This window comes from Dasypus novemcinctus, chromosome 9 (genome assembly GCF_030445035.2).
Source record: "Dasypus novemcinctus isolate mDasNov1 chromosome 9, mDasNov1.1.hap2, whole genome shotgun sequence".
Lineage (NCBI taxonomy): Eukaryota > Metazoa > Chordata > Mammalia > Cingulata > Dasypodidae > Dasypus > Dasypus novemcinctus.
In genome coordinates, this window is record NC_080681.1 from 101783690 (window position 1) to 101809481 (window position 25792).

Sequence of the window (25792 nt, forward strand, 5' to 3'; positions counted from 1 at the left end):
TGCCGTGCTCTTAGAAAACCCTGCCTCCCCCTCCTGCTGCCGCTGAGTCATACCTGGAGCTGTGTGGGTTTGTTGAACCTCTGGGCTGGCTCTGGCCCTAAGGAGTCTGTCTTTCTCCTTGTGCCCTGCAAGGGGTATAGGAACACCAAGGCCAGGAGGGTCCCCGGGTCAGCTGTGCAGAAGTAGGTCCATCCATCTCTAACCGACAGGAAGGCAGCCTGGCCAGGGGTCAAGCAGGGCCCTGCGTCTGGACACAGGCCAGGTGTACCGTCCATGGGAGGCCTCGATATCCCTGCATGGTGTTCTGCAGCACCCTTAGAAACAGGACCTGTCTCGGCTCTGCTTGACTCACCTTGTACCCTGAAGGTCCACTCTTGAGTTACTCACCTGCAGAATGAGGTTAGACTGAATGCTCTCCCAGGCATCAGGTGGACCCTCACCTATGACCTGGAGGTGGGGAGAGAAGAGATGGAACCACCCCAGGCATGGATTTGATGGGATGTGAGCCTCATTTGCTTCCCAGGTTGGGGGTAGATTGGGCGCATGAAGACACTGCATGACACTGAGCAGGTCCCTCTCCCTCCCTTGGCCTCAGTTTCCCCATCTACAGAGGGGATGGGTTTGAGATCTAAGTCCCTGGTTGCCAGAATCCTAGATCTGCTGGCCCAGGATTCTGTAAGTCTAATGTTGGGTCCCAGGGCTTCATTTGCTCAGCACCTAACAAGGCCATTAGCTCCTGGCCCTTCTCTCTGGGGTGGCAGCAGGGACAGAAAACAACAGAGATAAGTTTTTTCAGCAGCACAGAGCTCTCTTCAGAGACTCTGGGGACGGGTCTCCTCTCCTGCCGGAGAGGCCATCCCTGGAGGCAGACTGCTCAGACCTGGGCAGCAATATTGCCTTCGTCCCCCCTGCCTGGGCCCCTGCTCTCTTCATCACCTCCAAGTGCACTGCCTGGAGATCAGTTACAAAAGCTCCTGCCACAGGTTTTACCTGCAGGCGAGGTGGCGGGGTGCTGACCGAGGTGCTGAATCGTCATTGCTCACCAGGGCACGGTTATTTTTCCTTACACGCTTGCTTCGACCCAATCTCCCCCGAGAATCCTGAACTATAAAGGAAGAGGGGGTGACAGGTGGCAGGGCTGGAACAGAGTCAGATGTGAACATATGCAGTTTGGCAGGAGGGGCGATGTAAAACTTTTATTTTGAAACAGGTTCATTTTCCTTTATTTTTCTTTTCTACCTTGATAAAAATTATGACTTTTTAAAAAACCCTGATACAGAATAGGACAGTAGTCTTTTGTCTTTCAAAATTTTTAAAAATTATATTTCTGACCATTACAGAATGCTCCCCACCCCCAAAATTGATGGATTAGGGGGAGGGTCAATACTTGAACCAGAGCCCCAGGGGCTTCCCACCTACATGACGTGACAGAGGCAGGCGTTTCAGGAGGCTGGAGAGGGAGGCATGAAGCCCAAGTTCTGGAGAACTCCCCAGAACTGTGGGCCTCAATGTCATGAATCTGAGTGTTGGGGGGGGTTCCCCTGGGGAATCCTCCAGCCCAATCTACAGCCCAGGGTGGGTCGTTTCCAACTCAAGGTCATGCAGCATGTGGCAGAGCCAGGACCAGAATCCAGGCACCCTCAGTGCTCAGAAGAGAGAGAATGAATGGCCAGCCGAGAGGAAGGGTCCCAGCCTGGCCCAGGAAAAGGAGCACGGAGGCAGACAGAAGCGGGAGGGGGCAGGGCTGAGGAGGGAGGTGCTTAGAGAAGGGCCTCGTGTTTAAGAAGGGGGTGCCTATCAGAGTCAGGGACTACAGCTCCTCAGAGAGAGGAAGGAGGGCACAGGGGTGCTGGAGTAGGAAGCCCTTTCTGAGTTAGAGACAGCCTGGCTGAGCGTGCCGTCAGCATCACAGATTCCAGGGCAGCCTGCTGAGAGACACAGATAGGGAAACGAGATCCAGATGGGAAGACACTGTCCCATGGTCATCCAGTCAAGCAGGGGCAAAGCCAGGCCCAGACCCAGCCTCCTGCCTCTCAGCTTTTCATGCTCCCTCCAATCTCCTCCTGTGGGTTCTGGTGCCTCCCTCCACCCCCAGGAACCTGGAACCTGAGCAGAAGGAGAAGGGGAGTCGCCAGGGCCTGCACAGCACCAGGCACCAAAAGCCCGATGCTTTCCTCTGTTCTCCTCCCCAAGGAAAAGGGAGAATTGGCCTGGACCCATCTGCCCCTCCTCCAGGGCAGAGGCAGTTGGTACCTGCCCACACCTGGTACCTTCCTGGCTGACAGTAGAATCCAGAGCCAGCACCGCAGCTGCAGGAGGCACCAGCCATCGCAGGAACAAAGCCCCTGCCCTACAGTCACAGGAGTCGCCGGTTGTCCCAGGTGGGTGAGGGCATCAGGAGTGGTGGCCCAAGAGGGTCCCCTAATCCCATGACACTGGAGTCAGCCCTGGGACCTCAGATGGTTGGGGGTTTTGGAGCCTTTTTCCCAGGGAAGAACCTATTGCCCACTCACCCCCTGTGGGCTGAACCCCTAGGCCTGCTCCCTCTGCCCACCACATGCCCTGGGACAAAGCCCCTCCCTGGCCACGCTGGCAGCTCTGCCAACTGGGAGCCAGATCTGGGGTCCCAGCAGCTTTGTTCCTGCCACCTGGGAGAGGGAAGCTGGAGATAAGGGCCTGAGAGGTTCCTCTGCAAATGCAGAGACTGGCTGGAGGTTGTGCGTGTCTCACAAGTGTGGGTTTGTGGGCAGACCTTTCTAAACTCGGGGAGGGGAGCTGGGCCCTGGCTATGTCCCTGACCTTGAGCGGCTGCCTCATCTCCACCTTCAGGGTCTATGTTCCTCACTGGCTCAGCAGAGGGGTGGATGACCCTGAGCTGGGGGCAACTCCCTGTTATAAGGTGCTAACTTGAGACAGCCTCATGGAGTTTGCTGAACAGTGCCCACCCCCTCTTCACCATCCCTCTTCCTCTTTGGGGGCCCCTCTGTCACAATCCTGGAATGTTCTCTCCCACCCCTTTCATTCCTCCATCAAAAATTCCTTCTCCTGTGCTCCTGATGATCTGAGATGTCACCCCCTCCCCAACCTCTGCACATTTGTGGTAGGAACCATGCCCCCAAAGAGTGGCTAATGGGAGGGTTTCAGACACTGTGAAAGGCAGGTGGGGTGAAATCACGGGGGGCGGGTCACATTTGGCTCCATAAGGGCAGCGTCACAGCACCTGTTATTGTGTGGACCCAAACCAGGCTAGAAACTGACGGTGGCTCTTGTTTACCAAGCCAATCCCACTTCTCCTTTCATCCCAGCCCCCTGCCCTCCCTTCTCCTCTCCAACATGTCTGGCACAAGCTAATGGCAGCAACACCACAGCCTTTCTGGTTTTCAGGGACTTCTGAAAGAGAGAAAGGCTGCGTATGTAGTGTTAGCCTCAGAGCACTCAGAGTAGGAGAATTCCAGAGCGGAGAATGTTAAACATAGCTTGTGTCCTTAGCACATCTGCCTTTGAGCACTCTTGCCCCTGCCTCGAAGGCCCTTGCTTCCCTTTCTCTTCCTGCTGAAATCTTACCCATCCTTCATGGCCCAGCAGATGCCATGGCTCTGTGCCCCTAAAGCACTTTGGGTCTCCCACTATTACTAGATCACGAGCATTTTACAAGAGGGTTCACGTCGTGCTGGACACAGAGTGAGCTCGGAAAATGCTTGCTGGCTATACCGGCTAGTGTCAAATCTGGAATCCCGAAACCACCCCATCTCCAAGTTGGTGGGGATCTTAGCGATCAGAGATAGCCCCTTTCTAAAGATGCTCAGGTGGAAGCTGAGCCCCCCAGGCGAGCCCCGCTGACCACCCCCAGTCAGATTCTGGGCAGGGAGAATCAGGGAGAGTGTCGAAGACTAGAAAAGTTGTTTGCTTACTTGCTTTTTTTAAAAAATACATAAAATAACTGATGCTCATTGTAAAAAAAAAAAATGCAAATAAATATAACATAGAAATTTCCCTCATCCCACTGCCAGAAGTCAATAGCTGTTAAAAATGGTGCAGTCCCTTCCAGGCATATTTTTCTTATGCATAGACAAAAATATAATTTTCTTTTATAAAAATATGATCATCCTTCACCTACTATTCTTCATCCTTCTATGTGTTTTGTAGGGTAAATTCCTACAAATGGAATTGTTGCTCAAAGGGTTTGCTCATTTAAAATGGGTTGCTTTTCTAAGTAAACATTTTTGCTTATAACTTGCTCATTGTAGAAAATTTGGAAAATATAGTCAAGACACACAGAATAAAATTCATCCATCAGTCCATTGTCCAGAGATTACCACTGCTAGAGTTTTGGTGATCAGGTTTAGTCTTTCTCATGTGAGTAAAATTTATTTTACAAAATTCAAAATACTTTCTACCTATTGTTCCATAACCTTTTGGATGTGCATTTCACTTCATATTAGGTGCTAAGCATTGTCCTTTGTTAAGTAGTCTTCTACAGCACCCATTTACTACAATGAGGGATGTTTGACCTCAGGGCCCCTTAGAAGCCTGCTTTTCCTGACCCCTGTGCTAAGTAAGGAGGCAGCTGCAGCAGTTGGCTGGAACCCTGGTGCAGGTACAGCTTGGCCTGCCCTCGGCCTTGCAGGAATGGAATATGCTGAGGAGACCTTGAGCACCTGCCACCTCTGCCCCTCCTGAGCTGGAGCCCCAACACACCCCTAATGGGTCCACAGCCCCCCTGCAACTTCTCCAGCGCTGCCCACCGGTACAGTAAGTAAACGCCTACCTCTTTCCTCTGCCACTTCCTTGGACCCCAGGGGTCCTCCGATCCTGCTGCCAACCTGATACCCAGGGTGGGTAGGGGTGGGGGACTTGTGAGGTCCCGACTGTGAGGCAGGGAGGGCCTCTGGACTCAGGTGGGGTGAGGGGCGGCAATGCCCCTCACCTCTGTACCTCAGCCAACTTTCCCTCAGACTGATGGGTCTTGGGAAGGAGCAGGGACAGACAAGTGTCAGGGGAGGGGGCTAGGGCAATTGAAAGTTTTCCAGTTCCCAGAGCAAATACCAACCTCCCACCCTCAGCCCATGCTCTGCCCAGGAATTTAGTAGCCAAATAGTGTCCGTGTATGTGTGTGGGGTCTCCGTCTCCTCACCAATGTGGCGGGAAATATGGGCCATGTATTTCCTATGGCACTTTCCCAACTCCAGAATTCTAGAATCAGAACCCACATTTTCAAATGCACTCTGTTCTCTCGAAGCCCCTGCATACCTTACGATTTGTTGAATCCAATTATGCACCAGGACTTGTCTGAGACATCACGAATATAACTTTTATTAGTTGTCATCTCATTTAATCCTTACAATCCACCTCCTGGGAGCACTGGGGGCTGTTTCAGAGCTAGATTACTCAGTCTCACTCCCCTATTTCCCAGAGCCCAGAGAGGACAGGCTAGTGAGCAGGTGGCTGCTCTGGGACAAGTATCCAGAGCTGCCACATACTTTGTCAGCACCAGCAGAAACTAAAGAGTTTTTTATTTCAGCCCTCCACACCACAGTATCCCTAACGAACAAATGCCTGTGTAACATTTAGTGGTGGGGAGCTCACTACCTGTGCAGCAGCCCAGTCTACTACTGGACAATAATTATTAAGTCTTTCCTTATACAGATCCCCTTGTGTCCCCACTGATCTGAACTCTGTCCTCTAAGGCTCCTTGTGCAAGTTTGGTCTCCTTCCCACTGGGCAGCCCTTTAAAAGTCCCTCATTTTCACTCATTTTCCAAGGACACCACCCCAGTCTTCAGCTGAATAAACAGAGACAGTAGCACTGGCTTCCTCTGCTGCCTAAGCACCCCAAGCTGGGTTTGAATCTTGACCCTGCCATTTGCCAGCCGGGTGACCTCAAGCAAATCATTTCTCCTCACTAGCCTCAGTTTTCCCATCTGGAAAGTAGGAATAGTAATATCTACTTTGCAGCATTGTTGTAAGGACCAAATTAATCAAAACATTACTGAATGAGGGAAGCGAACTTGGCCCAACGGATAGGGTGTCCACCTACCACATGGGGGGTCCACGGTTCAAACCCAGGGCCTCCTTGGCCCGTGTGGAGCTGGCCCATGCGCAGTGCTGATGTGCGCAAGGAGTGCCGTGCCACGCAGGGGTATCCCTCGCTTAGGGGAGCCCCAAGCGCAAGGAGTGCACCCCATACGGAGAGCCACCCAGCGTGAAAAGAAAGTCTAGCCTGCCCAGGAATGGTGCCACACACACGGAGAGCTAACGCAGCAAGATGATGCAACAAAAAGAGACACAGATTCCCGGTGCCGCTGACAGAAGAACACACAGTGAATGGACACAGAGAACAGACAATTGGGGCAGAGGTGGGGGGGAAGGGGAGAGAAATGAAAAAATGCATATATTACCTAATGATAGCTAGGATTTATTAAGACACCACATGCCAGGTGGTGTCTTATGGGGCAGGCACACAGGAATTGTGTAGGACACACTTGCTGGGAAGCACATGGATAGCATGAAGGCTCTGGCAGCACACAGACCTGGGTTCAAATCCTGCCTCTGAACTTTTTTTTTAACCTTAGACAAGCCAGCCTCTCCGCATCTCAGCTTCCCCTATCAGCAGATGGTAATACAGAGGTACCTTGCAAATCCATATTGAGTGCAAGTTGAATAAGACAAGGCATGAGAAGCACCTGCTGTTTTCACTATCACTGCCTCCCCTTCTATTTCCCAAACACATACCAAGCACCTTCCAAGTGACAAACACTGGGGGGAAAGAATCATTTCCACACAGCATTAAGCCACTTACCCAGTCACTTGGAGCTGAACCCCATCTTTGACTCTAAGGCTGCCCTTATCCTGCACCCAGGCCTGGGCCCACGAGCTTGTGCATGCAATGGTTGCTGAGGGTAGGGCACAGCCTACCCCACAGGAGCAGGCCGCTGCCCCTGCCCTGATACTCCTACCCCTTTGGCCAGACATGGGCAGCTTGCCTGCTGCAGCCATCACCATCCCAGCCCTGCTCTCCTCGTCCACGCTGCTGGTCATCAGTTGCATCTTATGGAAGACATGCCGCCGGTGGTCCCGGGTCACCCGCCCCAGCCCGCCACCCCCGTGAGGGGCCCAGGTAGGCCGGTCAAGGACTGCACTACATTTCTGTAGTCTCCTTGTGGACAGTGCTCAGGAGAAGCCTTATCTTGTCTATGTTGTTGCCCGAAGGCACATTTGACCCTTGAGTTGAGAAGACACACTCTTCTTACCCTCTCCAGGTAATAGCGGATGATGCGCTCACTCCTGGATAAAGTTCCCCAGACGTATAACTACATCATGTGGCCTCAGAGTCTCCCTTGCTCTCATCCAAGTTCTGTTGGACTTTACTAACCTACCCCTCAGGTCAAGGTCGGGCCACTCGGCAGCTCATGTAACTGCGGCCCTGAGTGACTATGGACCAAGACTATCCTTGGCCACTTGCTGCTACCCCTGCCTCCCTAGAACCCCCCTGGCCTTGTGGGGCCTCCACAGGGAAAGTTACCAAGGAGCAAGAGGTCCATTTCCAGGCGGTTTCACCCCAGTTGGAGTGCGGCTTATCACATCACCCAGGGCTTATGGTCCTGAGAATTTTCCACTTTTCATAACTTAAAACATTCTCATGTATTTTCCTGGGTTCATAGAGTTTCAACTTTGTTGCCGCCTTTCTCCACCCCTCCTCCCCTTCCAGCCCCCGCCGTCCTTCCCGCCAGTCCCGCCCATATTGCCAACCCACAATCTGCCCTCTTCCCCAGTAACTGCTTACCTCAGGTCTATCCATCAGCTTCAGCCTGTCCACAGTCGCCCCTTAGCCAACCCTCCCTTCATCACGCCCCTCCCTCTACCCAACCCTATATAGCTAAGTGTACTTCCGCAATAAAGCAGACCTGTTCTTGCGCTCAAGCGGTCTCCATAGTTTTTCCCCAACCGTGCGTCCCCCACGCCTGGAGAACCGGTGCTCCCTCTTGGGGCACCCCCCGCCGGTGGTTCGGCAGGAGCAAGCCCCCCCGACTCTTGGGCCTGAGCGAGGACGAAACCCTCTCGCTCAGCTACAGGTAGGGTATCCACAGAGTTTTTCTGATCAAATCTCAGGATGGCAACCCATAACTTCTGATGACTTTTCATTATAATACAATCTTGAAGTCCAGTCCAACTCAAGGTAAGAGGATTACCCCACAATGTGAATACAGAGCAGGGATCACTGGGGGCCATCTTAGAGACTGTCTACTACACTCTACTGCCTCCTAGAACGCCATCTAAAATGCAAAGCTGACCTCCTTTCACCCCTTCCCGGAAACATGTGAGGTTTTCATCCTGATACCTCCCAAACATAATCCTTCATGATTTGGCTCCAATTTCCATTTCAATCTCATTTTCCAGCCTGTACTCCAATTCCCATGAAAAGGATTTCGAATATACCACTATTCCCTTGTACATGCCATTCTCCTGGTCCAGAATGCTTCTTTCAAACCTCCTCATTCTTTTCCACCGGTTCAACTGCTTCCTCCATAAAGCCTGTCCTAACTCCACAAAGCAGGTGGTTATATCTCTAATCAATCCTCCCTTGGACCCCTGTGCTTGGACACAGCACTTACCACAGCAAACCACAGCGATCTCCACTTGGATATCTCACAGGATCTCTAATTTAACATATTCACAAGTTCATTTCTACCGTTATATTTAGCAAGAGATGGATCCTGGAATTACCCATCTTGACCTCTCCCAGAAGCCTTGCCCCTGGTTTAGGAAGCCTCATCATTTTCACCAGGGTAATGGGGTCCTATTAAATAAATAAGTATGCTGCTATAAAGGCAATTATGGTCACCACAGTCTTCCTTCAAGCACTGGAAGAGAACTGGGTGGTAGAGTGATTTGAGAGATTCCTCCAGACGAGGCAAAGATGCTTGCCAACCTGCCTCTATTAGTTACTTTCTGTTCTAGCCAAGTTACTTCATATTCAAGCCTGTTTCCTAATTTGCAAATGGTAATACTTTTTTATTAAATGGTTACTACGCTTACCATGTTCAAAGCGCTTTAATTATATTAGCTTATTTCATCCTTAGAACAATGGTGTGAGGTAGATACTATCACCCCATTTTACAGATGCAGAAACTGTGACACTGAGTCACTTGCCCAGAATATACAGCTAGGCGGAACTAGGGGTCCGACACAGGCATCAGCAGTCGGAGTCCGTGTCATAATACTCATTTCACAGGCTTGTGAGAATTAAATGAAATACCGCGACTGTAAAACAGAAAGCTCCCTGGCCTGGAAGTAAAAAACTCGTTCAAAGCCTCTATTTTTCGCCGTGAACTCAGCAGGTGTCTTCCCTCGAGTATGAAACAGGTAAAGATGAAACTGGCGACGAGTCCGCATAGATAGGAATAGCCATACGGGACTTTCACTCTCGCATCCCCTTGCTTTTTGGGGGGAAGCGGAAGTAGCCGATGAACAAGGAGCCCTCTTCCGGTGTTATTTCTGGCCTTTCTAGACTGCAGGGACTAGGTCGCTCCCTTCCCACTCCACCTCTGTCCCGGGCTGACCCTCTGAGAGCACCGCCCTCGGCGAAGGCTCGATTTTTCGATTGGTGGAGGGTCGCGGGGCAAAGCGCGTCTGTCCGTCATTCAACCAATGGGCTCCGCCGTCTCTTCTCACAGTCGCCTTGGTGAAGTCAGACTCACCTCCGAGCCGGCAGGGGGCACGAGAGCTTAAGGCTCCAAGGCGAAGAGGCCGTGAAACGGAAGTGACGTCACACCATTGGCCGTCGCCGCCGAGGGGGCTGGGTGACGTGTTGGGGAGTTCAAAGAGCTGGAACCCAAGCAACCGTAAGCCTGGTGAGGCAGAAATTTAGGCGAGGCAGTAGTTTAGAGTATCATTTCGTCTCCTGACAGTCCGATTCACAAATGAGGAAAGTAAGTTCCTAAGGGAAGGGTGTTGCTCTTATTTACACGGCGTGAGACTCTAGAGACCAGCGTGCTCCCCACACTGCTCCTCAGGGTGGAGTTTCAGCGGGCAAGTCTCAGAATTATCCCCATTTCACAGATGAGGAAAAACAAATCTAGAGAGGGACAGGGACTTGCCCAGGGTCATCCACTGCCAGGGTAGGGTTCCCAGAATTAACAAGTAAAATGCAAGATGCCAGTTAAAGTTTAATTTCTAATAAACTACAAATAATATTGAAGAATAAGAATGTTCCAAATATTTATGGGACATAATTACACAAAAAATCATTTATCTGAATTCATATATATACACACCCACCCACCTACATATTTGTTTTTTAATCTCTATTTTTTAAAATGTTACATTCAAAAAATATGAGGTCCCCATATACCCCCCCACCCCTCATCCCACTTCTCCCATAACAACCTCCTCCTCCAACATCATGTGACATTCATTGCACTTGGCGAGTACATCTCTGAGCACTGCTGCACCACATGGTCAATGGTCCACATTACAGTTTACACTCTCCCCCAATTCACCCAATGGGCCATGGGAGGACATACAATGTCCAGTAACTGCCCCCGCAGCACCACCCAGGACAACTCCAAGTCCTGAAAATGCCCCCACATCACATCTCTTCTTCCCACTCCCCACCCTCAGCAGCTACCATGGCCACTTTAACCATCTCAATGCTACATTTACTTCCATTACTAATCACAATAGTCTCAGAATAGAATATCAGTAAGTTCACTCTAATCCATACTCTATTCCTCCATTCCACACACACATATATATATATATTTTTAAAGATTTATTTATTTATTTCTCTCCCCTTCCCCCTCCACCCCGGTTGTCTGTTCTCTGTGTCTATTTGCTGCATCTTATTTGTCCACTTCTGCTGTTGTCAGCAGCACAGGAATCTGTGTTTCTTTTTGTTGTCAGTTCTCCGTGTGTGCAGCACCATTCCTGGGCAAGCTACACTTCCTTTTGCGCTGGGTGGCTCTCCTTATGGGGCACACTCCTTGCGTGTGGGGCTCCCCTACGCGGGGACACCCCTGCCTTATGGCATCGCACTCCTTGTGTGCATCAGCACTGCACATGGGCCAAGGGCCAGCTCCACACGGGTCAAGGAAGCCCGGGGTTTGAACCGCGGACCTCCCATGTGGCAGACGGACGCCCTAACCACTGGGCCAAGTCTGCTGCCCATATATATTTTAAAGGAGGTACCAGAGATCAAACCTGGGACCTTGAACATGGGAAGCAGGTGCTCAACCACTGAGCTACATCCACTCCCCTGAATTCATATTTATAATTTTTAAAAAGATTTATTTATTCCCCCCCCTTGTTTTCTGCTCTCTGTGTCCACTTGCTGTGTGTTCTTCTGTGTTCGCTTGCACCCTCGTTGGCACCAGGGAATTGCATCTCTTTTTTTTGTTGCATCATCTTGCTGCGTCAGCTCTTCGTGTGTGTGGCGCCACTCCTGGGCGGGCTGCACTTTTTTTTTCACTCTGGGCAGCTCTCCTTGCAGGGCGCACTCCTTGCATGTGGGGCATCCCCACACGGGGGTGCCCCTGCGTGGCATGGCATTCCTTGTGTACGGCAGCTCTGCACATGGACCAGCTCACCACATGGGTCAGTGTTTCTAATGATAAGATAACAATAATTCCTAGGTAACACCACGTCTTATTTTGTCAGGAGGCCCTGGGTTTGAACCCTGGGCCTCCCATGTGGTAGGTGGATGCTTTATCAGTTGAGCCACATCTGCTTCCCTCCGGAATTCATATTTAACTGGGCGTCCTGTATTTTGTTTGACCACCCTAGCCCAAGGTCACTGAGTAGCAGAGCGGGAAACCTATTGAGGCTTCTGCCCCCCTTGCCTAGGGCTCACCAGCATGTCGCACTGGTCTCCTAAGAGTAATCCTGAGGTAGTCAGCAGGACCCCCAACCTGTTCCAAACATTAACCTCTGGAACTAGCATGTCCCGCTGCAGGATCTAGGCTGCTGTTCAGACCTGAGAAGGGCCAGATGTTCCCACACCCTCATGATTTAGGAGCATCCCCTCATCCTCCAAGACTATTTCATTCAAAAGACACTAAGCTCCTACTCTGTGCCAAGCACTGTGCTAGGCTCTGGATCACATTGGCAAGTAGGAGAAACACTACTCCCTGTCCTTGTGGAATTAACAGATTTGCAGGGAAGTATGTAGAGAAAAATTACAATAATTGGTAGTTCTTCAAGAGGGGTGTGGCAGTTTGATATTGTCTATGAATTCCAAAAATAGATATTGGATTGTGTTTGTAAACTGGTCTGTTCCACTGGCCATATTAGATTGTATTTCATTCACAGGTTTCACTTTTACCTGATTAAATTAGGATCAGGGCTTTGATTCAGCCTCATCAAGGAGGCATTAATTCCCCACCTCCTTGGAGGGTGAAGACTCCCAGAGAAAACAACATGGCAGAGGAGTTTTTGTTTTTGATGCTGGAGCCCTGGGAAGGAAATACATAGGAGAAGAACACAGAGGAATAGAGACGGCTCCATAGACACAGCAGAGGCCCTGGGAAGAGAATGAGCCTGATAGCCTACACCTGCAGCTGAGTCTGGAGAGAAATGAGCCCCAGGAGAGAGAGGAGATTTATCCCAGCCTACAGTTGAGATGAGAAGAAGCTGGGACCACAGAGCCTAAAGAAGAAGAGGAAGGCTGAACCCTCACAGACATCACCTGCCATCTTGTTCAGCACGTGGCAAATGACTTTGAGTGAGAAGGTACCTCTTATGGTACCTTGAGTTGGACTTTTTAGGGCCTGGTAGCTGTAAACTTCTACCCCAAATAAATACCTTTTATAAAACTCAACAAATTTCTGGTTCTTTGCATCAGTACCCCTTTGGTTAGCTAATACAAGGGATAATTACAAGATGCTCTCAAGCCCAGAGAAGCAACATCTGGGTTATGGAGAATCAGAAAAAAAGGGAGAAATAACTATACTGAGGTCTGAAAGATGCATTCGTTCTTTCAGGTTATTTACTGAACACTTCTACGTATAGAGCAGGGTTCTCGGCACTAAGGACATGCCACAAAACATGATAAACATGAACCCTCAAGAGCTTAATTCTAAGTAAAATGTATAGTATGTCAGTGGCCATCTATGGGAAAAAGAAAAGGTAAAAGGGATTATGGAGCACTGGGCGGGGAGTGGAGCTGTTACAGCTTTTAAAAGGGTGGTCAGGAGGGCCTCACTGAGGAGGTAACATTTGAGCAAAGACCTAAAAGGGATGAAGGAGAGAGACCAAGGGGATATTTGGGGTTATAAAGAAGTATGCTTGGCATGTTATAGGAACAGACAGTGTCGGGCGCTTTGGCTTTTATTGGCACCGCAGTGGGGAGCCACTGAGGGTTTGCAGTAGAGGACTGATACGAGCTGATTTCATGTTTCAAAAAGATCCCTTTGGCTGCAGTGTAGAGAAAGGGAAACAAGAGTGGAAACTGATAGATCAGCTAGGAGGCTATATCTGGTAATTTTGTTGGTTGAATTTACATGGGCTTAGCAGTTCATCCCAGAGGTGCCAGGAAAAGGGTTTAAAATTAAGCAAAGAGGAAGTGAATGTGGCTCAAGTGATAGAGCATCCACCTACCACTTGGGAGGTCCAGGGTTCAAACTCAGGGCCTCCTGACCCATGTGGTGAGCTGGCCCACTCGCAGTGCTGCCGCACGCAAGGAGTGCTGTGCCACATAGGGGTGTCCCCCATGTAGGGGAGCCCCACGTGCAAGGAGTGCACCCCACAAGGAGAGCTGCCCCTGCATGAAAAAAGTGCAGCCCACCCAGGAATGGCGCTGCACATATGGAGAGCTGACGCAGCAAGATGACACAACAAAAAGAGACACAGATTCCTGGTGCCGCCAAGAATGCAAGCAGACACAGAGGAACACACAGTGAATGGACACAAGAGCAGACAACGGGGGTTGAGGGGAGGCATAAATAAAATAAATCTTTAAATAAAATAAAATAAAATGGAGCAAAGAGATGAGTGGAAACCCTTATTTGCTTCCCCTACAGTCTGTTTACAGCTGTAATGAACTGGCTTAGGCAGGTGGGTTTCCTAGGGATGAGATGCCCACCCAGAGAACCATCATCTCCCTCTTGAACAGGGGTGGACGGAAATGACAACTCATGTCCCCCTGACCTCTGTCAAGCTCCCTGACCAGGCCTGCCTGCCTTAGGTGGGAGGCTGAAGGTCCCTTCTCTTAATCCCTTCTGAATGCACTTTGAATTATCTTCCCAAAGCTCCTGTCATTCTTCTATTCCAGAAGCATCTAGGGCTCCCTGCTATTTGCAGAATTAAGTCCAGACTCACCTCTGCATCACCTGCATCTCTCATAGGGCGTGGGCACAGTAAGTGCTCAATAAATGTTCAAGGAAGCATTTGATCCCCATTTTCTTATTTAATCCTCACATTAAGCCTCAGGGGAAAGTATATACTCTTAGCAGCAATGTTTTACACATGAGAAATAGATTCGTATAGATGAAGAACTCTATTCATTTGTCCACTTGGCAAAGACTTTTTGAGCACGTCCTCTGTTCTAGGTGATGAGGATAAAGCAATGAAGAACTAAATAAAGTCCCTGCTACCAAGGAACTCACATCCTAGAGATACTGACAGATGGCACACAAACCAACCTTGTGGAGCATGTCCAGCAGCGGTCAGTGCAATGAAGAAAAGGCAGCCTGGTAAGAGAGAAGAGGGAGACTGGGGAGTGCTGTTTTCTAGAGGGGGATCAGGAAAGTCCTCTCCTAAAGAAAGCATTTGGGCAGAACCTGAATGTAGTGAGCCCCTCAGATAACCAGGGAAGAAAATTGCAGAGAGAGGGGAGAGTGGGGGCAGGGGTGACATGTATGAAATGTTCGAGGAGTGAGAAGGCCAGTGTGACCCCGATAGGTAAGGGGGGCAGGTAACAGTCAGAGAGGCAGTTGGCTGAGGACTTCAAGTATCATTCTTGGTTAAAGGGTAATCACCAAGTGACAAAATCTGATGATAGTTGAAGAGCATCACTGGCTACTGAGTGGAGAGTGAGGTGTGGAGGGTAAGGAGGAAGTGGAGGACCAGTCCCTGGGCAGGAGAGGATGGTCTTGGTCTGAGGCAGCAGCAGGTTTGTTAACCATCCAGCACGAGTGAATGAGTGAATGAATGGACGCTTGGACTCAGTGCATAAGAGGTGCTTCTGGAGGCTCAGGTGGGTTGTGGGGAGCTGGTAAGGAGGAAGTCCCTCAAGTAAAGCTGTAGGAGGTCTCAGCAGAACAAGCAAGAAGATCTGGCTTCCAGAGCAGCCAGAATAGCATGAGACAGCCAGGGCTCCAGGAGACCTCTGGTCAAATTCCCCTTTACAGGCCAGCAGGCTTCCACATGTTCAATGCTTTTTTCCTCTTTCTCTTGGGAAAAAGATGGAAACAAACAAAAGCAAATAACTGAAAAGAAATGGCAGTTAACTAGCATTCCAAAGTAAGTCACATCAAGTTCTGTGTGTATCTTTCTCAGGATGGTAAATGTTACATTCTTGCAACAAATAGAAGATGCCAGTCTTGAAAAGTTTGGGTAGCACCCTGTTCACAGTTCATGCCAGTTGCTGTCACTGTAAAAGCCACGGAAGAGTTTTCCAGAGGAACCTGCCTCAGACAGGTAATGCCTGGGTCTCACAGAAGTGACCAGTCATGTCTCCCCCAGGGCTCCAGCCGCCTTTGGAAGCAGATGTCAATTCCAGCAGAAGAAAAAGTATTTGCCACCCGCCCCTTCTCCCCCACCAAAAAAATAAAGAAGAAGAAGAGTGAGTGGGCCCAAATGTGCTCGGACATCTGAGATTGATTAAGTCTCATACAGTCATATGGATGGAGGGTGGAGGCCAGTGTGGTAATATCCGTAAAACACGGCTTTGGATGGATAACAAAGGGCACATGAGTAATCCTTTTTGATTAATTTTTACGTCTCTTGGTGTCCAAAAAATTAGACCCAGCCTGGAAAAGGGAGCCATTGCTGCTTTGGGCAAGAACCTAGATCACTCATAAGATGGGAAACTGAGATTGTGTGCTACCTCATAAGATGGTCTCAAATCCATGTGCAGGACCCAAGACAGGGATACTGGAACAGAAGGGCCAGGCTTCTCTGAAAAGAACCTCAAGGGAAGGTGTAAAAATACTTGCACGGAAGCAGATGTGACTCAAGCAGTTGGGCGCCTGCCTACTACATGGGAGGTCCCGGGTTCAGTTTCCGGCGCCTCCTAAAGAAGATGAGCAAGCTGACACAGCAAGATGATGCAACAAGATGACACAACAAGAAGACAAGGAGGAAACAATGAGAGACAACAAGCAGGGGGCAGAGGTGGCTTAAGTGATTGGGTGTCTCCCTCCCAAAGGGGAGGTCCCATGTTCGGTTCCTGCACCTTCTAACAAGAGGACAAGCAGACACAGAGAGCACACCATGAACAGACACAGAGAGCAGACAGTGAAGCAGAAATATCCGGGGGTGGGGTGGGGGGTGGAATAAGTAAATCTTTAAAATAATAATAATAATTGCAATAAAATTCTGGAGTGGGAAAATTCTTTGAGCCAAAGTAGATTCATGGTTGCCTGGGGCTGGGAATAGGGTGTGAAAGGGAGTGACTGCTGATGGATACAGGTTTCTTTCAGGGGTGATGAACATTTCCTAAAATTAAATATTAAATATTAAATGTACTCACAACCTTGTGAGTACATTAAAAACCCCTGAGTTGTACACTTTAATAGGGTGAGTTGTATGGTATGTGAATTATCTCTCCAAAACTGGGGGGGGGGGGCAGGGAGATGAAGAAAAAGAAACCAATTAAAGAAGAGAAACCTTTGGGACTCCTTAGAGCAGCTGGGGGAACCCTAAATTCTGAATGACTCCTTTGCTGATTAGCAGCTGATACTCCAGGGGCGTAGCTAAGGAGCTCAGCTGGCCGTGTGAGGGAGCCTTTGTCCTGAGGGAGGACTGTCAGTCTGAGGAGGCGCAGGGCCAGTGGCACTGGACGCAGCAGCACCCTGTGGTCTTTAACAGTTACTGCCTGAATGAGCAACATCAGCCACAAGGCATACCTCCCTCTCACTGCCTTGCCACCTGCAAGGAGGGTAAGGGGTGCAGGTCTCCTCAAAACCCAGCTACCCATCTCTTTGCTCTTTTCCTTTGGTATGAATTTCCAAAGCTCCATCAAATGCTCACTAGCCCTTACTCTGGGCCCGGCCATGGCCTAGGTGTTTTCCCAGAGGCCACAGCACCAGGGTGAAGGGAGGCAACTCGGACCCCCTGTGTCCACCCCTGACGGCTCCCCCTTCCCCGTGATGCCAGGCACAAAGCCCTGCAAGGGGGAGAGAGCTCAGGCAGAGATGGTGGGTGCCTGTGGGAGACGCCCACACTGCAGGGGGTTCGGGAGAGGGGTCAGGCCCCAAGCTGTGGGCACGCGGCCATCCGGGCGTGGCGGGTAAGGGAGTCTGGCCACAGACCTAGCCCAGGCTGCTTTGTGAATCGAATTGCTGGATTGCACTGGAGTAGTAAAAAAACTTAAATATTTATTTGCTTCGTATTTACACTGGTGGGAAGGAGACCGAGGGAGACCCCAAGAACACCCACACCTGGCTGACCAGGCCTTGCGCTGCAGAGGAGGCAGACACGGCTGGAAGGGACAGGATTTATGTTGCATACTTGAACTACAGCAAGTGTAAGACTGGTCCTATTTACAGGGCAGAAACACTAGAGGCGGAGCACAGGGGCAGCAGCGAGCACCAGAGTCCTGGCCAGAGGTTGCCCCTGCTTGCCGCCTTCCCCGCCTCTCCCAGAGGCATCTCTGCAGCCCCGCTGGGGTTCTCCGGGGGGAGCGGGGCTGCTCACATGATGCTCGCCGGGGTGAAGACAGGGCCCACGCACAAGGTGTCGGTGATCTCCCAGCCGCAGGACAGAGGCTTGCACACGCCCTCGGCGTCCTCATCCTCTTCTGCAGGCAGCAGCTGCTCTCGCAGCGCTTCCCTGGAGGCAAGACAGGGGCCGTGGAGGCAGCCGGCAGGGCCCCGGCCCGCAGACCCAGTGCCATCGGGCCCAGGGCAGGGCCACAGCCTGCTGCTCCCGCCTCCCCCACGGCTCTCCTCTCCCCAGAGTGCACCCCGCTCCCAAGAGGACAGGAGCCCACCCTCACTGAAGGCCTGCTACTGCTCTGTGCCAGGCCCTTTATTCACAATTCCTGATCTCCTCAAAACCCTGAGGAAAATGAGACTTGGAATGAAGTGACCTTCACATACCTGGAAGGTGGCAGAACTGGGATTGAACCCAAATCTCACTCCAAAGCCCACAGGCTTAGGACACGGCAAAGATCATCACTCCCTCCCGAGTGCCACAAACTGCTTCTCCTCCAGTGTCCCCGGGTTGATGGGGAGCTCCTTCCCACACCCGCCTGCCGAGCCCAGCTCCTCCTGCTTCTCTCCTCTCCCACTGCCACCACTGTCTAACTCGGTCTTCCCCTCTAGACAATATCAGCACTGCCCCAGGGTCATCTTTCTAAAAGGCAAACCCCTGCTCTGGCCCGTAGCTTCCCTCTGCTCTTGGTGCCGCCGCAGGGTCTGGCCGCTGCCCGCGTCTCCTGCCTCTGCGACAGCCCTGCTCGCCTGTGCCTCCCTCCCAGGAACTGAACCTGACCTTTCTCGTCCTCACACACATCCCTTCCTAGGCCTTGGCACGGGCTTGTCCCTCTGCAGGCCTCAAAGACCCTCACTGGCTCGTTCCTTCTCAGCCTTCCAGGTCTCCGCTGCAACAATCTCAGAAGCCTTCCCAATCCCACAGCACAACGAGCTTCTCCTTAGTAACAATAAGGACTCAAGATCTGTGCCCCTGATAGTCCCCAACTATGGCAGGGCAGGGACTAGACCTGAGCTGACTGTCTGGTGCCCCCAGGCAGGCTGGTCCGGATGGGCACTCAGTGGGAAGGGATGGATGGGGCAGGGTGGGGTGGGGGTGTTTGTGGGAAGGCAGGGATAAAGCCCTGGATTCGGAGTGAAGAGGCCCCAGTGGGAGTGCTGCTTGACCTTTGCCTCTGCTGGGATCTGCTCCTCACAAGACCCCCTCTTCCATGCAGATCCTCCCCTGCCCTCCCAGGCCCATTCCAGCCCCCCGCCTGCCTGCGCCAAGGCCTCCACTTCTGCTGATGCAAACTATTCTACAGCAAATCAGTAGGCACTGCCTTCGTACAGAGCCCAGTCAGGCTGCTTCCTTCCGGGTGGGAAGCACTCCAGACCCAGCACCCTTGTGTCTGAGCCTCTGTCTCCTTATCCTTAAAATGAGCTGGTCCAGTTTCTTAAAACCCCTCAGGGGCTCCCTCCTGCCATCACGGTCAAGTCCAAGAAAAGCAAATAAAAATTAAAGAAAGAAAAGAAAAACAAGATCAAGTCCCATCTGGGCCTCTAAAGTCTTCCTTGAGTCAGTCTTCCACTGCATGCCACTGCAGCCAGACAGAACTACTTGCAATTTCCCAAATGAACTGAATTCTTTGGTGCCACTGTGCATCTCAGCCGGGATCACCCTCTCCACAGCTGGTCTGGCCCCTGTTCCTGGCAAAGTCCCCCCACCCATCAGGGCCCACTTTAGGAGGTGCTTCCTGAGTTGCTGCCCGGCCACCCCCCTCAGCTCACTGTCCCTCCTCCCCAGTGACCTGACCAATTTCTGAGCCAGTACCCGCATGTGCAGGCCCATGGCCTTGGCTCCCCGCCTTGGCATAGGTGCTCTTGTCTCCCTAGGACCCAGCACACAGGCTCTAAAGCAGAACGTTTTGAGGAGGCCCCTTTGATATGGGGGATTTTCTCACGGTCATTTTAATACATCACAATTTTTCTTTCCTAGTAATGGGTACAACTGACTCCCCCAAACCCTATCCACCTGGGATCCCTGATGACATAGCCAAGGATGGGATATGGAAGGCTGCGTGGTGATTTATTTTTTTAAGTTTGTTTTTGAGGCCTTAGCAAAATATCTCTGATGTGCTCATGGCTGCATCATTTATGCCATGCACCCGCACGGCACAGAGACAAAGTACTGTTGCGTGGACACAAGAAGTGTGCCCTTGATCACCAGCCGCCCTGTCAGGTCTGGTGGTTTGTGGTGTCGTTCCTGGGGACCCTCAATGCCCAGCGTGCCCCTCAGGACATGGGCCGCACTCGCTCCTGTGTGCCCCTGGTGGCCGTAGGGCCCCTGCCTGCCTCGGCCCTCTTCCCAGCCCCCCAGAGGCCCTTCTAGAGTCCAAAGAGTCAGAAAAGCCCTAATTCACCACCAACCAGCTGCGCGACCTCGGCAAGTCACCCCTCTGTCTATGATCACTGGCCCCCAAGGAGTTTTGTGGGAGTGAAGGGAACTATAGTACGATGCCTAAGGTGGGGCCTGACGTAAGGATCCCACAAATGCAGCTTTCCGTCTGTCTTGCCTCCCTGGATCCACACGAGCCTGGTGAGGCAGGCGGCCCATTCTCCAAGGGGAAGACTGAGGCTCAGAGAGAAAGTCCACATCACGGAGCAGTCGCCCAGCTCCCTAATCCACAGGGTAGGCAGGGTGGTCTTTCTAACCCACAAATGGGGGGCCATGTCCCTGCCCCGTCAAGCCGGTCTGCGGCTTCCCCTATTCTCAAGGCCCTCTAGCCCCCCTCTCCACTCACGACCACCTTCTTTGGGTTCCTGAAGGCACCGTGCTTGGCCCCTGCTCCTTCCGCCTGGAGCCCCCTCTCCTCCACCTCCCTCAGAGAGGCAGGTCTAGGCCCAAGGGGGGGCTGGAGGTTCCCACAGCTCCCCCCACCCCCCAGCCGCCTCCACCCTGCACGGTCTCTCAATTCTGTGTCTCTCACAGGCTCTGGGCTCCCCCAGGGAAGCCGAGTCTCATTCACGGCCCCCGCCAGGTGCCTAGCCCAGGGCCTCGCCTGGAATCAGCAGCCAAGAGCTACTTGTCAGATCGGAGAACGTGGAAGCAAGGCCATAAATCTCAGGCCTCCCTCGCTGCCTCTGCCCAGGCTGCCCACTCCGTGCCCCCCATTTCCCAGCAGGGCCCCCTTACCAGGCCACCCGGGACATGGCATAGGTGACGTGGCAGGCCTGGGTCCCCCCGAGGAGGGAACCTGTGCCCACGGTGTAGGCGCCCATGTTCTCAAAGACCAGCCAGTCGCCTACGTGCAGTTGTGGCAGCCGCAGGCCCTCAGCCACGCAGTCCCAGCCAGCGACTGCCGGGCCCCACAGGCTGCTGCTGTACAGGGGCTGCTCCGTGGATGGTTTCTGCAGGAGAAAGGGATGGCGCCTTCAACCTCCCTGGGCAGGCCACAGCCTTAACACTGCCTCCCTCCAAAACCTTCCAGGGCTCCCATAACCAAGAGGATAAAGACTAGACTAGGCTGGAACTTAAAGTCCTCCCCCCGCCCCCACATGCATTGCCTCTTATGCCCTGAAGTTGCACTGCCTGGTCTTAAATCCAGGCTCTACTATTTTAGCTGTGTATCCTTGGGCAAGATCCGCAATCTCTCGGTTCCTCAGTTTGCTCATTTGTAAAATGGGAATGATAATAGTAAACTAGGGTTACTGAAAGGATAAATGAATTAGTATACATGGAGCATTTACAACAATGTCTAGTGCATGGCAAGGGTTCAATAAGTTGGCACTACTATTGTTGTTATTATTGCTAGCATCATCTCTATGCTTCCATCTTCACTGGCCACATCCAGACCCCCACCCTGAAGCCCAGCTTGTCTTTTGGCCCCAGCCCTGGGGCTGCCTCTTCTCTGAAGGCCTCCCAGATCCCCTCCTTCAGGGTCAGGCCCAGTAGCAGGAGCCAGAAGTACACAGGAGAGTTAGACCTGGCCCCGCTTAGGGCTCTCAGTCTGGCGAGGAAGATGGGCTTTCCAACAGACAGTCAACAGGGGAGCCCTGGCAGAGGTCACAGGGGACCCCATCAGGTAGACCTGATTACTCCCATTTCAGGTAAATGGGGCTCTGAGAGGTTAAGTGACTTGCCCAAATTCATAAACACCAATTGCATAAAAATGATATATTTTTCTTAAATGACCTCCAAACCCAGAAGAAATCTGTAACCCCAGTCAGTTACAGTCAGACAAGATATCGAGGCAGTTTGTCACACCATAGGGCTCCTGCCAGGGCACGTCCTGGAGGAAGAGTCCCGGCTCCAAAAGATGTTCACGAGCGAATCCTTGCTGTGCCCTGGGAGGCCCCTGCTCCACCTTCTGCCTCTCTGGCTGTGTCCCAGTCACTCCCGCTGCTCTGGGCAGCCCAAATGAACCCTGCTTCCCTTCGCTGGCCCCCAGCCTTCCCACATGCTCTTCCCTCAACCCCAAACTAGTCAGTTCCTGCTTGTGCCTTAGGGTTCAGCTAAAACGGCCTTGGGGAAGCCTCTCCAAAGCCTCCATGCTCCGCACGCCTTCATAGCATTTAGCACAATTCACGATGAACTGTTTGGGAAATGCATCTGCTCAGGCCAGTCTTCCCTGTCAGACCACACGTTCCATAAGGGCAGGGAGCACGTCGGTCTTGTTTACCCTCATCTCCTCCATGCCTAGCCTTCTGGCACACAGTAGGTGCTTTTTTGAATAATTTTTTAAAAATCGAGGAGTGAATGTATGGGAAATAGATGAGTGATGAAAAAGAAAGAAAGAAAAGAGAGAGAATATGAACAGAAGTCAGCCACACAGCCTAGAAGGAAGAACAATGCACAAAGAAAGAAATGCTTTAGCCAAGAGCCAAAATGGTAAAATTGAGAAAGAAAAGGCACAGTGTTCATAAGCAGAAATAATATTTATATATTTGAGGAAACGTTCTTTGATAAACCATTAGTCTCATTAATTTAAAAAAAACATGCACATTATTAAAATCAGGAATGAGAGTTATCCTATATTCATTCATTCAACCAATTCTTATTGAGCACCTACTATATCCCAGATTCTGGGGATGCTGCAGTGAAGACACACACACACACACACACACAAAATTCCTGTGCTCATGAAGCTCATCTTTTAGGAAGGGGAGACAGACAAATGTATCCTTGTTCGTGTAACTTAACATTCTTGTTTACAAGCCTTTTGTTAATGCACAAAATTAATTTCAATTGCACTGAATTATTTCCCTTAGTTCTAATTATTTAAAAAGCTTAAGCTTACTTTTAAAGTTCTGGGGAGAGAAATACTGTATAAACAAATCCACAAGGATTCTTGAGAAGATAGGTTTTAAATGTTCTTCCACAATAAAGAGAAAATATACCCTTGGGTTATAATAAGAGTTCTCTTGCTTCTTAGTAGTGGTAGAAATAAGTCACTGGAGAAAAAGATTTTAAAACTTCACAGGAAATAGCACAAAGCTACTCTTTCACTGTTAAAGCCATTATTTTAAAAAAGAAAACAAAAAAGGAATCTGCAAAATAGATAATTCCAAATCATGTGGCAACAGGCTTGCAAGTCTCAGCTCTGTGTACAAATCCAACAAATGAATGAAAATGAACAAGCACCCTAAAAACACAAGACGCCCAGTCTGCGAGAGAGGGTGAGGTTCCTAGTTTACAAAGTCTGTCCACCACTTCTCACCCCGCCTGGCGTGAAGCCATAATGCCCGTTCCACGGATGGCGAACACGGAGAGGGTTCGTGACTGCCCCAGGTTCCAGAGGCAGTAAGGGGCAGGATTCCGAGTAGTCCCAGACAAGTGCCTCCTAGCCACACCTGCCTGTCTTCCTCAAAGAGGTCCCATATGAGAGCAGGCCCACAGAAAGTCAAACATTTTAAAAGGCAAGTGACCCTGATGGACTCCCTATATAATTTCCTAACTTTTAAAGTGTACAAAAACCATGTTTAAAGGATGAGACAAGGACAGCACACTAAAAAGAGGAAGAAAAAAAAAAATAGAAATATATGGTCAAAATCTCAGTGGGAACACATAGGAAAAATCCTAAATGAAGCCTTAGCTAGGCAAATCCACCTTTATGGTCAGAGAATCATCTTCAATGATCAGATAATTTATCTCTAAACTGGAAGGTAGGAATAATAATAGCAGAGTTGATCACTGGCTTCATCTGAATGAGAAAATATAAGGATTTGTGATTTAAATTTAATTTTCCCAATACATCAAAATGGCATTCGAAAGCCTATAGCATCTATTCTTGATTAAATCTACAGAAAACAAAGCTCTGCAGTGAAAAGAGACTATTTTAAATAAGGAAGAAAAATACCAGAAAGACCACATTTCATAACCAGAAGCAACCTTAGTAATTAAAGCTCAGCACCCTCATTGTCCAGATGAAGACAGCAGAGAGAGTAACTTGCCTAAAGTTACTCAGCTATTAGATGGCAGATCCTGGACTGGAACCCATGTCTTCTGACTCCAAGTATGATGCTTTCCACTATCAATCGTATTTTACATATGAGAAATACTGGCAATAGCTATTAGGAAAAAATAAACAAAAAGGTGTACTATATAGAAGATGAAGAATTAAAATATTTCATTGCAGATAACATGTATGTCCACCTGCAAAATCCAAAGGGGGGCATTTATTAGAGGAAATCGATGTGAATCGATGTGATTCAGTGTGTAAGCCAGTATGACAGCTCAAAAACACAGGGGAGGGAAGTGGATGTAGCTCAAGTGGTGAGTGCTTGCTCCCATATAGGAGGTCCCGGGTTCGATCTCCGGTACCTCCTAAAAAAATAATTTAAAAAAATAAAGCATAAGGGAACGTCTCCATTCACAATAGTAATGAAGGCATTCAGTTATTAAATTCTTGGGTGTACCTAGGGCACTTATTCAAAGAAAATAATAAAATCTTCATGGGAGAAATAAAACAAATTAATTTAGCCTCTCCTAGCTGGAAAAAAATTTAGTGAAACAAAAAAGAAAATTTTTCTCCAATCTAATAAATAGATTAAATAAAATACTACTAATTAAAATCCCAAATATATTTTTCTAAACAATTAGAAGCAGTGTGATATAAGAAAAAACATGAGTCCATCAGAGAATATTAATAAAGCAACAATGACAGACTCAAGTTTTTGTTATATATTTAATACATACAAAAGAACATTTATATCATTATAACATATAAAGAATAATAATATAATGAACACTTGTGTACCTACCACCCAGTTAAAAAATACAAAATTGCCAATATCTTTGAAACCCCTTTTGTGGTTTACCCCAGTGACAACCCATTTCCCTAAACCCTCCAGAAATAAGCACTATCTTGATTTTTTTTTTTTTAAGATTTACTTATTTATTTTCTCCCCTTCCCCTCTTCCCACCCTGCTGTCTTTGCTGTCTGTGTTGTCTTCTCTTCTCATTTTGTCTCCTCTAAGATTCACTGGGATTTGATCCTGGAGACCCCTGATGTGGAGAGAGGTTCTCTGTCAATTGTACCACCTCAGTTCCTGGTTCCTGCTGCGCTTCACTTTGTCTCCCCCCTTGTCTCTCTTTTGATGCATCATCATCTTGCTGCGTGACCCACTTGCGAGGGGCACTGGCTTACCATATGGTCACTCACACAGGTACTTGTGCGGGCACTGGCTTGCCACACAGGCATGCTTTCTCTTCTTCTTTTTCACCAGGAGGCCCCAGAGATCGAACCTGGGTCCTCCCATATAGTAGGCAGAGGCTCTATCACTTGAGCCACATCCACTTCCCTATTTTGAATTTTATGTTCATCATACTCTTGCTTTTCTTTGTTTTCCACAAGTATATCTATCCCTAAACAATATATTGTTTAGTATTACACATTTTTGAAATTTATTTAAATGGAACTATAGGGAAGCAGATTTGGCTCA

At 49.9% G+C, this 25792-nt stretch overlaps 1 protein-coding gene and 1 long non-coding RNA gene across 2 annotated transcripts in view; one reads left to right on the top strand and one right to left on the bottom strand.

Moving 5' to 3' along the window:
- Positions 1 to 1487: 1487 nt before the first annotated feature.
- On the top strand, positions 1488 to 7919 carry LOC131279804 (uncharacterized). Its single transcript, XR_009187260.1, has 4 exons — positions 1488 to 2381; positions 4628 to 4752; positions 6968 to 7116; positions 7259 to 7919. It is a non-coding gene; the product is annotated as an uncharacterized lncRNA (long non-coding RNA).
- A 9600-nt stretch (positions 7920 to 17519) lies between these two features.
- The window catches only part of AZIN2 (antizyme inhibitor 2), a 45228-nt gene continuing 36955 nt past the window's right edge, over positions 17520 to 25792 (bottom strand). The window contains 2 exon segments of the mRNA NM_001293731.1: positions 17520 to 17987; positions 21045 to 21259. Coding sequence (NP_001280660.1) covers positions 17849 to 17987; positions 21045 to 21259 — 354 coding nt within the window. The 3' untranslated portion in view covers positions 17520 to 17848.